General features: G+C 43.0%; 1 protein-coding gene across 5 annotated transcripts in view; it reads right to left on the bottom strand.

Moving 5' to 3' along the window:
• Positions 1-1,429: 1,429 nt before the first annotated feature.
• The window catches only part of ANO4 (anoctamin 4), a 218,144-nt gene continuing 205,134 nt past the window's right edge, over positions 1,430-14,439 (bottom strand). For 4 of the 5 annotated variants that reach the window (XM_062615474.1, XM_062615476.1, XM_062615477.1 and 1 more), the window contains 3 exons: positions 11,265-11,370; positions 5,132-5,327; positions 1,430-2,096 (listed from right to left, as the gene is read on the bottom strand). In XM_062615474.1, coding sequence (XP_062471458.1) covers positions 5,136-5,327; positions 11,265-11,370 — 298 coding nt within the window. In that variant the 3' untranslated portion in view covers positions 1,430-2,096; positions 5,132-5,135. Of the gene's footprint in view, positions 2,097-4,634; positions 5,328-11,264; positions 11,371-14,439 lie in introns of all 5 variants that reach the window. The other variant, XR_009964174.1, reaches the window with a different exon arrangement.

Here is a 14,439-nt window from a genome sequence, read left to right as displayed (position 1 = left end):
TGAATGAGCTGGCTATGCTTCTCAAGTCTCAGAAGATAAGTGCAGCTCATTCAGCCTTGTGCCTTGTCTTCATGACACAGAAATAGATACTGCATTTTGTGCAAAAGAAGAATTCTTGAGCCTTGAAATATAGTAATTTGTACTTACCAGGTACTTTCAGTCCGCAAACCTGAAAAAGGGTAAGTACTGGTATCTCCACATTGCTGCAGAGTGCTGAAATGAAGAGGACTGGTGTGCCCCTCTGTACCTGTGCTTTATGGCACAGAGTAAGCTGTGGACAGAGAGAACAGAAGCCTGTAACAAGCACTTGCCTGCTGGTATGGCTACAGTCCTCCCAACACAAATGACAAACTCTCATCTGAATATTCCTCTCAGGAGAGTGACTGATCACTGCTGTGTTAAGCAGCATCATTGTGGCCTTTGCGGCACCACTCTGTGCTGAGATCACTGTGTGCTGTAATGGATACTGCCTTAAACTGTCTGGGATGATCTGTGACTTCTACCTGTTTTGTTCGTGGAGTGAAGACTCATCTTCCCAGTTATCGTAGTTAAAAAATGTAGGACCACTGATGTTTTTTTTTTCTCAGTGCTTTGAATTCACATAATTGTTTAAAACAGAGAAAACATGTAAATGACCAACTTGTCTTCAACTTATTGCTTGAAGTCACTATTTGAGAGCTGAACAGTCACTGAACTCTAATTTTGATATCAAGTGAAAGTTTGGGTGAAGTGATATCTATTGGTCCACAATCATGACACAAGATGAGTTTTCACTGGGGAGAGTATCTGCTGTAAGCACTTTAGAGGCAAGTGTTCTTAAGCTTTGCAGATGACGCCAGTAAATACCCCGTTTCTTGCTAACTAACCTCCCATGATTGCTGCACAGCTCTCACAGAAAGTGACTCTTTCTGCTTCACTTTTTTCTAAATGCTTATTGTTCTAATTGGAATCAGTAATTAAAGCAATTAATTAATTTTGAATAAGATTTTCCCTGAGATCATACACTGTCCTCTGCTAGCTGGACTGTCAGGTAGGGCCTTGTTTGTGTAAGAGCAGCAAGATAGTTCTTGGTGTCTCCATCACACTCCTGCACCCTAATCCTTCGTCCCTCCCAGCTAAAAGCTCACCCAACAAAGAAATACAGGATGCTCAAAATTGACAAATTCCATGGGAGTGGGAGCATCCCATGCTGTCCAAATAACATGCTGCATCTGGCAGGATCAAGAGAGAAAAATAGTAGGAACATTAAAAAAAGAACTAAAACCACAACAGAACAATGTTGGACTACAAGAATGCACAAAGAATCTACAGAGAGACAGTAGTGACAAGACTTTGGTCTACGTTTAAATTTGCTTTCACCTGACTGGCCTTTTTGGCTGCTGAACAAATAAGGTAAACAGAAAATAACTTACGAATGCCAAGCAGCAAATATTTCATATGCATAATTTATTTTAAAGTTTATTGCGTCACATTATACAAGCATTAAACATGGCTTTATGCTGATGATTTTTTTTTTTTAAGTGTGAAAACTTGACATTCTTTTCCATAGGATTTTTCTATTTACAAATAAACAATCTCTCTATATACTTTATATATATTATATATATGGTAAGTAACATAACTCCCCTCAGAAAGATTTAAAATAAAAAAGAACTGATTTGTAAACACGGTTTCTTTTGTAGTATTTGGTGGCTGGAACACAGATGATATTCTATACCTAGGATTTTTCTTCTGTCAGAGTATCCAGGTTGTTCATTTGCATTTTTTACACTAAGATCTGTAAAACCAGCATGGGACAGAATGCAAAAAACGTAGTAAACAGGCTGAAAAACAGTCCCAATATACAATTTTGTTCCTTGGTTTTAAAAACTGGCATGTAACTGCTCATGAAGTACATGCTTGCTCTCAAGAGTGGTCTATGGAGATCAATCCTATGCTGATTGCAAGATGATTTCACAGTAAATCCTTTGATGTGTGCTGTCCTGCTTGCTATGTAAAATGCCTGTGGCATGCATTGAGGTTGCATTTTTTCGCATTCCCTTGAAGGTAGTGCTCTTGTGGAGCTGGAATAAGTAAACAACATATAGGATGGCCACCTGGAGGTTTAAACAAAACCCATCATCAGTTCAGAAAGAAGGGAATGGCATACATTTGTTATCTAGAGACCATTAAAATTCCTTTTATTATTAGCTTATTATTTGTATTATATCTTCCTATAAAATAAGAAAGGGATCATCTTTCCTGAGTGTTCTGCTATATAGCTCTGAAGCACTCAAGGGAAATCTATTCAGCAGACCAGCAGCACAGAAACCTCCATGGGTTGACTGGTCAACATTAAGTGGCAGAAATGTACTCAGGATCTGCCAGGGAGGTCAGAGCCCCTTTCATCATCGTACTCAGCATAAGCTTGGTAAGCAGCCAAGTTGTGTTTTCTCATTTAGAACAGGACACAACTTCTAGCAATGTATTGTCATGAAAATTCATCGTGATGTAGCTCTGTTGAAAAGTAGTCTCAAAAGCAATTATTATCTATTGTATTTCTGCTGCACTTTATTTGTTTTGGCACATTACACTGCTGTGGTTCCTCTGGACTGGGAGTCAGTTTATATTCTAATAGGTTTCAGTTCAGTTCTTGGAAGTTATTGAGATCTACATTGACAAAGCTGTATGTTACTGCATGTTCCTTTGCAAAGGTTCACACTCAGATGGGTGACACTGATTTTATGTATGACTCATGTTTCTCTTTACTACTCAGCAAACAGTTTCTAAGCTCTTGTCATCTGTTGTTTTAGATATTATACAGAAGGTATGCAAACATCCAACTGCTCATGTGAATTTGTCCTGAATGCAATTTTGCACAGTGATCCTGCCCTAGAGTCCCCAGACTCAAGTGCAGTATACACCCGTGGGTAGTGGATGGTAGATACTATCCCATCTGGCATGTGTGCATTGCAGGATGACATTGCCTAATCCCCAACCACTATGTACAGAGACAGAAATACCCCCGTTTCTCCACTGCCCACATGGGATGTGTTCACAGCTGCTGTAAGCTGAAGCAAAGATGAACAAGTTCACTTCTCAATTAGGCAGTCATGCTCCCCACTCAGTTTGGCACCACGTCAACAGAAAACAGATTAATTCTGAAATTCCTTCAGTGCTTATATTGCCTCAAAGGACCTTCAGGCTTGGCCCAGGAGCACCTGATTAAATGGGAACTGCTGTGCCATTTATCCTCTTCGTTTAGGATGTGTCACTACTGGAGGAGTTTCCTTGCTACAAGTAAGCAAAGTGTAAGCACATAGTGGCTACAGAGATGAGGGTACATGCATTTTTTCCACCTCTCTGCGTCCTCAAGTCATACATTCTTTCATTAAGACCTTCACTCCATTATGGAAATAGCAACAGTTCTCCCTTGCAGTGGAAAGAAGTTAACAGATCTAATTTGGCAATATGGGGTTGTGGTGCAAGTGGTCCTGATATCTTGTGGAGCTTGAGGCATCCATCCATAAAGTCTTGCATTGTGTGGTCTGTCCAGAAGAGCAAATTCTAGCCCTTCTATCAAATGATTTCTAGAAGAACTTGTACAGCTTGCTGAATTTTCCTCCCTCTTAAATATCCTCAAACTAACAAGGTCAGAACTACTTAAGACTTCTGCAAAAATGGTATTTTTGTGGAGCTCCAGTTATTTGGAAAAGGGCTAAGTAAATGGTTCAGCTCCAGTATTTTGTATCTAGCTGGGCACAGGCTTGATTCCACCTGGCTTCTTACAGTCTTGGCTTTTGAACTTCGTTCTTCATTCTGGCTGATTATGCCACTGCATGTTCTGCGAGAATTGCAGTGTTATCATTTTGAGGCAAGAGGTAGTAGAGCTTTCATAACACTCAGCATTTTGATTCATGTTGCTTCATCCAACACTGCTGCAGTCTTTAGACCTGGGTTAATGATCTAGGAAATATTTAATTTCTCAGTGCTAAAGAATTTGGAGAAGAATATAGACAGTGGCCCATTTCACCCAAATCTAATTCTGCATCCTGTGTAGAATTGCTCTGCTTGAAGGATTAAAATTTCAAGCTAGTCCATCCTACAGTCTGGTGTTCTATTTTTCCCCTCCACCCCTTCATAGGTAATAGTAGAATGAATAAAGAAAATATTACAAGAAAATATTCTGGGTGACTGTGTTCTTTTGCTCTGATGACCTTGTTCATCTGTTGGGTTTTTTTGTTTTCACTTACGCAGATAGGTCTTTAAGACACAGTCTGTCTTCTGTTATGTGTATGATACCCCTTATTTCCTGATGATGTGATATTGCAATACAAATACACAGGCAGTTCTGGGCAAGGTGCCCTAGCCTGATTTGTTTCCTTCAGAGGGCAGAAAGTCCTATACCTGAAAAGGCACTGTTCAAAACTTTAAAATATATTACCACCATTTCACAGTATTATTTCCAAATGAACGACCCTACAGTCAGGCACCTCTGGCCACATTTAGATGCTTGCCTATCTGTCAACAGTTCTACTCACCTAAATTTTCAGCATTGTCAGACCATCTGGTTAGACTGACGTTCAAGTATCTCCTCCTAAAAAAAACTTCAATAGTGTTGGAGTAATGGAAGTGGTCCACATATGTGACTTTACCTTGTAAATGCAAGCTAACACAGCTGAGTCCACTGTGGAAGAGGGCAACACTGCCATGCATGTGCTGCAGGTGGTGACCACACACATGGACAAGTACTGCCATGTTGCCCAAGGTGCAGTCACTGGTTATGAAGTAGCAACTTGGCCATGAGAACAGGCTGCAAAATCACCAAGTTCTGTAAAGCACTGTAAGAGATATAATTGCTTTGAAGGTCAGGGCCTTGAATTTAAGTCAGGGCCTGGGAGCCTCCTGGCAAGAGTGCAGACAGTTAAGCATTGGTCAAATCTGCTCAGGCTGGCATTAGGTCTGGAGAAGACTAAGCCTTGCAAGACCTCTAATTTCAAAAGGTTTATGACAGTATTTGCCCTTTTAAACATTGGCGCACTTGTAAGAGCACACAGCATTCACTGACTATTCCTTTCACTGTACTCTCCACTGTAGAAAACAGCTTTTATAAGCAGAATTCCTATCTCCTTTTAAGTGGTTTCTTCCTCACCCCATCACGGCCACTCATTGTGATAAGATTTTCCATTCTTCTTCCTTTCCTTCCGCTCTTTCTGCAGACGTTCTAATTCAGCTTCATACATCATTTCCTGAATCAGGTACTTTTCTCTCCTCATCCTATCTCTCAGATCTTTTGGGAGATCTGGGATTAAGTAGGAAATCAGGTGCTTTATGCAAAAGACAAGGTGCTGTAAAAACAAAAAAGGGATAAAAAATTAAAATCTTAGGAAGAAAACAAGTACCCTATTTTCTGAAAACCCACCACTTCCAATTCACAACAAGATCCTGTGATAGAACTAAATCCGTTACTAAATTTAAAGAAATTAAACCATGAGGTTTTCTTTCCCCACAAAAAACTCCAGGCAAAGTCAGTGGAGTATGGATTGCTGCAAAGTTTGTTACAAGCAGCTGGTTCAAATAAAGCCTCAAACCTATTGTATGACCTGTGTGTTCAAACTCCCGAGGTCATGATTTGCTCTAAGGTTGCTTGGACATGGCATGGTATTAGTGGATTACTTTGCAGGAAGAGGTGAATCAAATGATACAGTTTCCTGTTGCCAGAAAGTCCTTTCATCAGAATCAGAACCAATGAATTACCTATGCAAAACAAAGTATTTTTCTTTGTACTGAGTCTCTCATCCAAAGACATACCTCAATTACCAAACATCACAATTAAATACCAGGTAACTAACCCTTTGTCCCTCATGTTTTAGGCATGCCACAGCAGAGCTTGGGTGTGATGGGGGAGGATTGCTTGAGTGAACTTTTTTTGTTTGCTTTGAGAGAAGGAGCAGAGAAACAGAGAAATCATCCATCTCTTACAAGACACTCATTCTAGATTGGAAAAACAAAGGTATCGCTTCTTCTCCAAGCAGGACCCTTCCTATGAAAGCCACTGAAAAGAGAATGCAACATGTTTGCCCCTGTATTCTTCCCTCATGAGAAATAAACCCACAATACTTTAATTGTTGCTTTTTTGCCAAGCCTAAAATAGTAATAATGAAAAAGCTTCTGTCAGTTTATGTGGAGACAGTGTTCTCACAGGAGAATGCATAATTGGTACATAAACTCTGAATAATCCTGAAAGATACAGCAAGGCCATGAGAGGCCCGAAGAAGCTTAAGCAAGCAAGATAAGAGGCTGGAATTCACCGAGTTAATGAGAACTGTGGACTGTTGGCAAGCTTTTGAGGTCTAGTTCTCACACCTGTGTTTAACCAATTATATGTTAGTCACTAAGGGTCTTCAAAACATGTATCCAATCATAATATGCCAAATCACTGTAAGTGCATGTAAGAAATAGTATATAAGGAGTTAAGGATTTGTATAAAAAGAACAAGAAGCATAACTCATACTGAGTCGTTCTCTTGATTCTGGTCGCTCTCTCCGACAAGTTTAGCCTTGACAAATAATTCTGCAGTGATAGGAAACATGCTTGTTTTTGAGGGAGGACAAGATAGCCTAATTAACCACCCCACAGTGTGAAAAATTTGGTGGTCTTCTATAATGGGTTTAAAGCATTGGTGAGTAAGGGAAGAGCACTACCTGGACTTGTGCAAAGCATTTGACACTGTCTCACACAACATCCTTGTCTCTAAATGGGAGAGATATGGATTCAATGGATGGATCACTGTGGATAAGGAATTGGCTGGATGGTAACACTCAAAGAGTTGTGGTCAAAGGCTCAGTGTCTAAGTGGAAACAAACATCATTCGTGAGGGCTTGCTACTGGGACCTGTGCTGTTCAACATCTTTGTTGCCAACATGAACAGTGGGATTGAGTGCACCCTCAGGACATTTGCCAATGACACAAAGCTGTGTGGTGTGGTCAACATGCTGGAAGGAAGAGATGGGATCCAGAGGGACCTTGATACACTTGAGAGGTGTTCAAGTGTGAACCTCATTAAGTTCAACAAGGCCAACTGCAAGGTTGGACGGGGCTTTGAGCAACCTGTTCTACTGGATGGCGTCCCTGCCCCTAGCAGAGGGTTGGAACTAGATGATCTTTAAGATGCCTTTCAACCCAAACCATTCAATGATTCTATGAAAAATGTGTCTCAGCTTAAGTAGTTCATTTATGAAAAACCTATCTTGAATCACTTAGTGCAATCTTTTACTGTAATTGCTGGAGCAATCACAATATACCATTAGTGTCCTCCAAAAACATGATTCTGACATTTCAAATGTCCAAAGACATTTCATGATTTCCTCTGCAATTGCCTTTTTTAGTTCATAGATAGAGTTAAGGAAACAGTTTGCAGTGCCAATAAACAGAGTGTCCCTGTAGAGAGAGACAGCTGTGAGCCAGCCTATGGCTTTGGCTGGGGCAAAGCAAAGTGAAATCTCTTGTGCAGACATTGAGCAAAGAAACAAAGCTATTCCACAGCCAGTTGCAAATTTTGCTGGGCACTGAGACTTAAGCAGTGCTGTTTTTTCTTCCCCCAGTTATCTTTCCAGTTATGCTGTGCTGCCTTTATGCCAAGTGTGTATCGAAAAGCCAGGCTGTTTTCAGTCTTGAAACTGCTTAAGCTGACCTGCCACAACCATTCTTGTCTCCTTTTTGGAGACGGATACCCTGGCTCTCAGTACAAGAAACAAAGAAGAGATCAAGCCCAGCAGGCCTCTATCAAATCTTCCTTTCCTTCCTTCCTTTCCTTACTTTCCTCCCTCTCTCTCTCTTTCTTCTTTTCTTCTCTTCTCTTCTCTTCTCTTCTCTTCTCTTCTCTTCTCTTCTCTTCTCTTCTCTTCTCTTCTCTTCTCTTCTTCTCTTTCCTTTCTTCTCTTCTCTTCTCTTCTCTTCTCTTTCCTTTCCTTTCCTTTCCTTTCCTTTCCTTTCCTTTCTTTCCTTTCCTTTCCTTTCCTTTCCTTTCCTTTCCTTTCCTTTCCTTTCCTTTCCTTTCCTTTCCTTTCCTTTCCTTTCCTTTCCTTTCCTTTCCTTTCCTTTCCTTTCCTTTCCTTTCCTTTCCTTTCCTTTCCTTTCCTTTCCTTTTTTCCTTTTCTCTTCTCTTCTCTTCTCTTCTCTTCTCTTCTCTTCTCTTCTCTTCTCTTCTCTTCTCTTCTCTTCTCTTCTCTTCTCTTCTCTTCTCTTCTCTTCTCTCCTCTTCTCTTCTTTCTTTTTTCTTTTTTCTTTTCTTTCTTTCCCTTAATGTTTCCCTGAGTGTGGCAGAAATTATGGAAGAGCTGATCTCCTTAGGACCAATCTCTAATGAGTTAGGCCAGTGTAGAGGAAGGACAGAGCCCAACCTGCAATGGCATATTCCTCCTTCATCTGGGAAGGGCTGAAAATGACAGTCAGGGGGAATTTGCAGCAGACCTTGTGCTTCTGCTGAGCCACCAAATCATTCTTATGCAAGAAAAAGTTTCCTTTTCACTTTTCCTCTAATTCCAGTACTTCTGTTCTGTGATCCAAAGAGAGGATTCAGAAATGCAGTTCAGAATGAATTTACACAGTAATGTGAACCAGAAATGCAGCATGTGCTCATGAACATTATGCCAATAATTTATGGCATAAATTATTACAGTTTCCATATCTGTGCTGGATGCACTGTTGCTATGATTTCAGAGCAGAAGATTGAGTAAAGAGTTTTAAAAATTATTTGTTCCCTGTTTGGCTTCTTCACAGTGTAAAAAGCATTTCAAACCACTTAGAATAGAATCATAGAATAGTTAGGGTTGGAAAGGACCTTAAGATCATCTAGTTCCAACCCCCCTGCCATGGGCAGGGACACCTCCCACTAAACTATGCCACCCAAGGCTTCGTCCAACCTGGCCTTGAACACTGGCCAGGGATGGAGCATTCACAACCTCTCTGGGCAACCCATTCCAGTGCCTCACCACCCTCACAGTAAAGAACTTCCTCCTTATATCCAATCTAAACTTTCCCTGTTTAAGTTTTAACCCATCACCCCTTGTCCTGTCACTACAGTCCCTAATGAAGAGTCCCTCCTCAGGATCCCTATAGGCCCCCTTCAGATACTGGAAGGTTGCTATGAGGTCTCCACGCAGCCTTCTCTTCTCCAGGCTGAACAGCCCCAACTTCCTCAGCCTGTCTTCATATGGGAAGTGCTCCAGTCCCCTGATCATCCTCGTGGCCCTTCTCTGGACTTGTTCCAGCAGTTCCATGTCCTTTTTATGTTGAGGACACCAGAACTGCACACAATACTCTAAGTGAGGTCTCAAAAGAGCGGAGTAGAGGGGCAGGATCACTTCCTTTGACCTGCTGGTCACGCTCCTTTTGATGCAGCCCAGGATACAGTTGGCTTTCTGGGCTGCAAGCGCACACTGCCAGCTCATGTTCATTTTCTCATTGACCAACACCCCCAAGTCCTTCTCTGCAGGGCTGCTCTGAATCTCTTCTCTGCCCAACCTGTAGCTGTGCCTGGGATTGCTGCAACCCAGGTGTAGGACCTTGCACTTGGCATGGTTAAACTTCATGAGGTTGGCATCAGCCCACCTCACAACTGTGTCAGGGTCCCTCTGGATGCCATTCCTTCCCTCCAGGGTATCAACCGAACCACACAGCTTGGTGTCTTTGGCAAACTTGCTGAGGGCGCACTCAGTCCCACTGTCCATGTCACCAACAAAGATGTTGAACAACACCGGTCCCAGCACAGATCCCTGAGGGACACCACTCATTACTGGTCTCCAGCCGGACATTGAGCCATTGACCACAACTCTTTGCATGTGGCCATCCAGCCAGTTCTTTACCCACCGAGTGGTCCATCCATCAAATTGATGTCTCTCCAATTTAGAGACAAGGATGTCGTGTGGGACAGTGTCGAACGCTTTACACAAGTCCAGGTAGATGACATCAGCTGCTCTACCCCTGTCCATCGGATCCGTAGCCCCATCATAGAAGACCACCAGATTGGTCAGGCAGGATTTCCCCTTAGTGAAGCCATGCTGGCTGTCACCAAGCACCTTGTTGATTTTCATGTGCCTTAGCATGCCTTCCAGGAGAATCTGCTCCAAGATTTTGCCAGGCACAGAGGTGAGACTGACTGCTCTGTACTTCCCCAGGTCATCCGTTTTCCCCTTCTTGAAAATGGGGGTTATATTTCCCTTTTTCCAGTCATCGGGAACTTCACCTGACTGCCATGATTTCTCATCAAATATGATGGCCAGCAGCTTCGCAACTTCATTTGCCAGCTCCTTCAGGACCCGCGGATGGATCTCATCAGGACCCATGGACTTGTGCACGTTCAGATTTTTAAGATGGTCTCGAACCAGATCCTCTCCTACAGTGGGCCCAACGTCTTCATTCTCACAATCCCTGCGTCTGCCTTCCAAGACTTGGGTGGTTTGGTCAGAGCCTTTGCCAGTGAAGACCGAGGCAAAGAAGTCATTCAGAACCTCAGCCTTCTCCAAATCCTGTGTAGCTAGATCTCTCACTTGTGCTGGAGAGATGCTGAACCCCTGGTTTCTTTCAGGATAGATATTCAGGCACCTGAAATTCAGGCCTTAAAAGCTGCATTTTGTTTTGTAAATTATCTCATCCTATTATCTACCCTCCTGTCTCTTAGTTTTCAAAATCAGCATGGGAATACCCATCATGTGAAGTTGGTTTTACCTTCCCTGGTTTGTCTTAAAGTTTTCTAAGATACTGAAAGTAAATACCATTATGTTGAACATTGACTAATGTATTGAATCCTCTTCATCATTGTCATCTTTGTGATGCTCATCACTTTGGGGAAATGAATGGTATTAAAAAAAAAAACAAAAAAAAACCAACAAAGCTAGATGTGTAAGTGCTGTATCTTAAACTATTTTCATTTTTCAGTTGTTCAGATTTCATCTTTTCTTCTCCTGTTCTTTCACCTATTCCTTACACACTGAGGAAAACCTAGACAGGTTTTGAATGCCAGACCTCAGAAAGTTAACAAAAGCTTCATTTATTTGCCCTGTTGGCAAGTCACTGTTATGGCTTTCAAAGTGCTGCATTCCCCTTTTTGTTAGAACCTGAATACTTGTGACTATTCAGAAAACAGATCTGAGAACACAGAGCACAATATAAATAGCAGAATAACACAAAAAAAGCTCAACAGCTGCCATTGTAGATCAGCACAATGAAAAAGCTTCAAAGGAAAATGTGTTTCATTTTGTTTTGCCACCTGAATGGTCACATACCTCAAATACAATAATGAAAGCCAACCGTGCTGCTAAGACGTGCCAGAACTGCAGCGTGTAACCATAGGGCACTGGGGAGTGAGGAGGGTCTCTGTAGTCCCTGTATCTGAAAGGCAAGCAGAGTACAGTAGTTAGAAAACTCCTGCCCTGCTGGCTGGGAGGAAGGCAAAGCCAAAGCCCAACTGCTCTTGTTCGTTGCATTTTCTGCTTACTTCTTAGGCTGGGCTACACTGACACTTCATTTCAGATCAGGTGAATGCTTTTGGAGCAAATGTCCTGATCACCCCCACTTGCCATGCTTTGGTTCACCCAAATGGGTTTGTCTCAGATGAAATATAGTGGTAAGGTGCACTTCAGGTACTAATGGAAATTCAGTGCAAATGACCAAGCCAATGCCTGTATGAAGTGAAACTGCTGAACCAAATACAGAAGATGTGGGGTGCTCAGCACCAGCACTTTGACCCTACAGCATTTCCTTTGGCCATGCAACATGTGCCTTGCAGGCACCTCCTCAGAACGTGGAGCAGGGTAGGATGCCCTGCTGTTTTCAGGGCCACTTTCTTCCCACTACAAGGTAATTTCATCAGCCTGACAGCCCTCCCAAAATCCAGATGAAACTGCCTCGGGGGCTCCATCTGGCCCTCGGTCAATTAGTTGGCTATCCCTGGCATAAAGCATGACTCATCCTGACTTTAGTGGAGACAGAACTGTTCTTCTTGGTATGCCAACAGGCAAGGGCTGTGTAAGAAAAGGATGTAGTGCCTTGTCTCACAGAATGTTTCTTTAAAGACTTTAGGTCTCAATGACATAACTAGAGATGTTTTAGCAGAATTGAGGTGGGTTGACTAGCTGATAAACTCAGCTAAAGAAAGATGTTCATTTTCTTTCAGGTTAGAGATACATAACAATTCAGTGTCCCCCAAGAGAACAGATTTATCTTCTGGAGATTTATGACACCAATTTTAAGTGTTCCGTTTTGGGGATATTGAAGGGACAACATTTTTATTTATGGGATTTCCACCATCAGCTTTAAGTAGCAGCAACCTCATGCTTGAAGTTGGGGAAGAAAGGAATTAAAGAGGGGGAAGAGAATGATCAGAATTACAATACATTATTAAATGGCGCTATGGCAAACAATGTGGAATGAAGTATTACAGAATCACAGAATCCTAAGGGTTGGAAGGGACCTCAAAAGGTCATCTAGGCCAACCCTCCTGCAAGAGCAGGGTAACATAGGGTACATTACACAGGAACTTGTCCAGGCAGGCCTTGAATATCTCCAATGTAGGAGACTCCACAACCCCCCTGGGCAACCTCTTCCAGTGCTCTGTCACTCTCACAGTAAAGAAATTTTTCCTGATGTTCACATGGAACCTCCTGTGCTTCAGTTTAGACCCACTGCCCCTTGTCCTATCACTGGACATCACTGAAAAAAACCTAGCTCCATCATCCTGACACTCACCCTTTACATATTTGTAAACATTGATGAGGTCACCCCTCAGTCTCCTCTTCTCCAAGCTGAAGAGTCCCAGCTCCCTCAGCCTCTCCTCATAAGAGAGATGTTCCATTCCCTTAATCATCTTTGTGGCTCTGCGCTGGACTCTTTCAAGCAATTCCCTGCCCTTCTTGAACTGTGGGGCCCGGAACTGGACACAATATTCCAGATGCGGCCTCACCAAGGCAGAGTAGAGGGGAAGGAGAACCTCTCTTGACCTACTAACCACACCCTTTCTAATGCACCCTAGGATGCCATTGGCCTTCTTGGCCACAAGGGCACATTGCTGGCTTATGGTCATCCCCCTATCCACCAGGACCCCCAGGTCCCTTTCCCCTTCACTACTGCCCAGCAGGTCAGCCCCCAACCTGTACTGGTACATGGGGTTGTTCTTCCCCAGATGCAAGACTCTACACTTGCCCTTGTTGAATTTCATCAAGTTTCTTCCCGCCCAACTCTCCAGCCTGTCCACGTTTCGCTGAATGTCAACACAGCCCTCTGGTGTGTCAGCCACTCCTCCCAGTTTAGTATCATCAGCAAACTTGCTGAGGGTACATTCAGCTCCCTCATCCAGGTCGTTGATGAAAATATTAAACAACACTGGTGCCAGCACAGACCCCTGAGGGACTCCACTGGTCACAGACCTCCAGCTAGATTCTGCCCCATTAACCACAACTCTCTGCCTTCTCCCTTCCAACCAGTTCTTGATCCACCTCACTACCTGACCATCAAGCCCACACTTCCTTAGCTTATCTATGAGGATGCTGTGGGAGACAGTATCAAATGCCTTACTGAAATCAAGAAAAAACACATCTACCGCTCTACCATCATCCATCCACCTAGTTACTTGCTCATAGAAGGCTATAAGGTTGGTCAAACATGACTTCCCCTTGGTAAAGCCATGTTGGCTGCTCTTAATGAGCCCCTCATCCTTGATATGTCTAGAGATGGTGTCAAGAATAAGTTGTTCCATCACCTTTCCAGGGATGGAGGTAAGGCTGACCGGTCTATAGTTACCCGGGTCCTCCTTCTTGCCCTTCTTATAGACTGGCGTGACATTTGCCATCCTCCAATCCTCAGGCACCTCTCCTGTTTCCCACGACTTACCAAAGATGATGGAGAGTGGCTTAGCAATGACCTCCGCCAGCTCCCTCAGCACCCGTGGGTGTATTCCATCTGGACCCATCAATTTATAGATGTCCAGATTACTTAACTGATCCCTAACCCAATCCTCATCTACCAAAGCAAACTCCTCCTTTACCCTGACTCCTTCCGGGGCTATAGGAATCTGGGTCCTCCGGGGAGAGTCTGCAGGAGTAAAGACAGAGGCAAAGAAGGCATTCAACACCTCTGCCTTCTTTATATCCTCTGTCTCCAGGGCACCCACCTCATTCAGCAGTGGGCCTATACTGCTTCTTGTGTTAGTTTTATTTGCTATGTATTTGAAGAAGCCCTTTCTATTGTCCTTGACCAGACTTGCCAGATTAAGTTCCAAGGAGGCCTTAGCTGTCCTAATTGCTTCCCTACATCCTCTAACAGCTGTCCTATATTCCTCCCAAGTGGCCAGCCCCTCCTTCCATAATCCATAGATTCTCTTTTTCCGTATGAGTTTGCCCAGCAGTTCCTTGTTTAACCATGCTGGTCTCCTGGCTCCCCTACTTGACTTCCTACTCATTGAGA

The sequence above is a fragment of the Pezoporus occidentalis genome, unplaced genomic scaffold (assembly GCF_034315485.1).
Source record: "Pezoporus occidentalis ecotype Australia unplaced genomic scaffold, CSIRO_AGI_Poc_V1 ctg182, whole genome shotgun sequence".
NCBI lineage: Eukaryota > Metazoa > Chordata > Aves > Psittaciformes > Psittacidae > Pezoporus > Pezoporus occidentalis.
The sequence above is the reverse complement of the archived record's forward strand: the minus strand, read 5'-3'. Positions and strand labels throughout refer to the sequence as shown.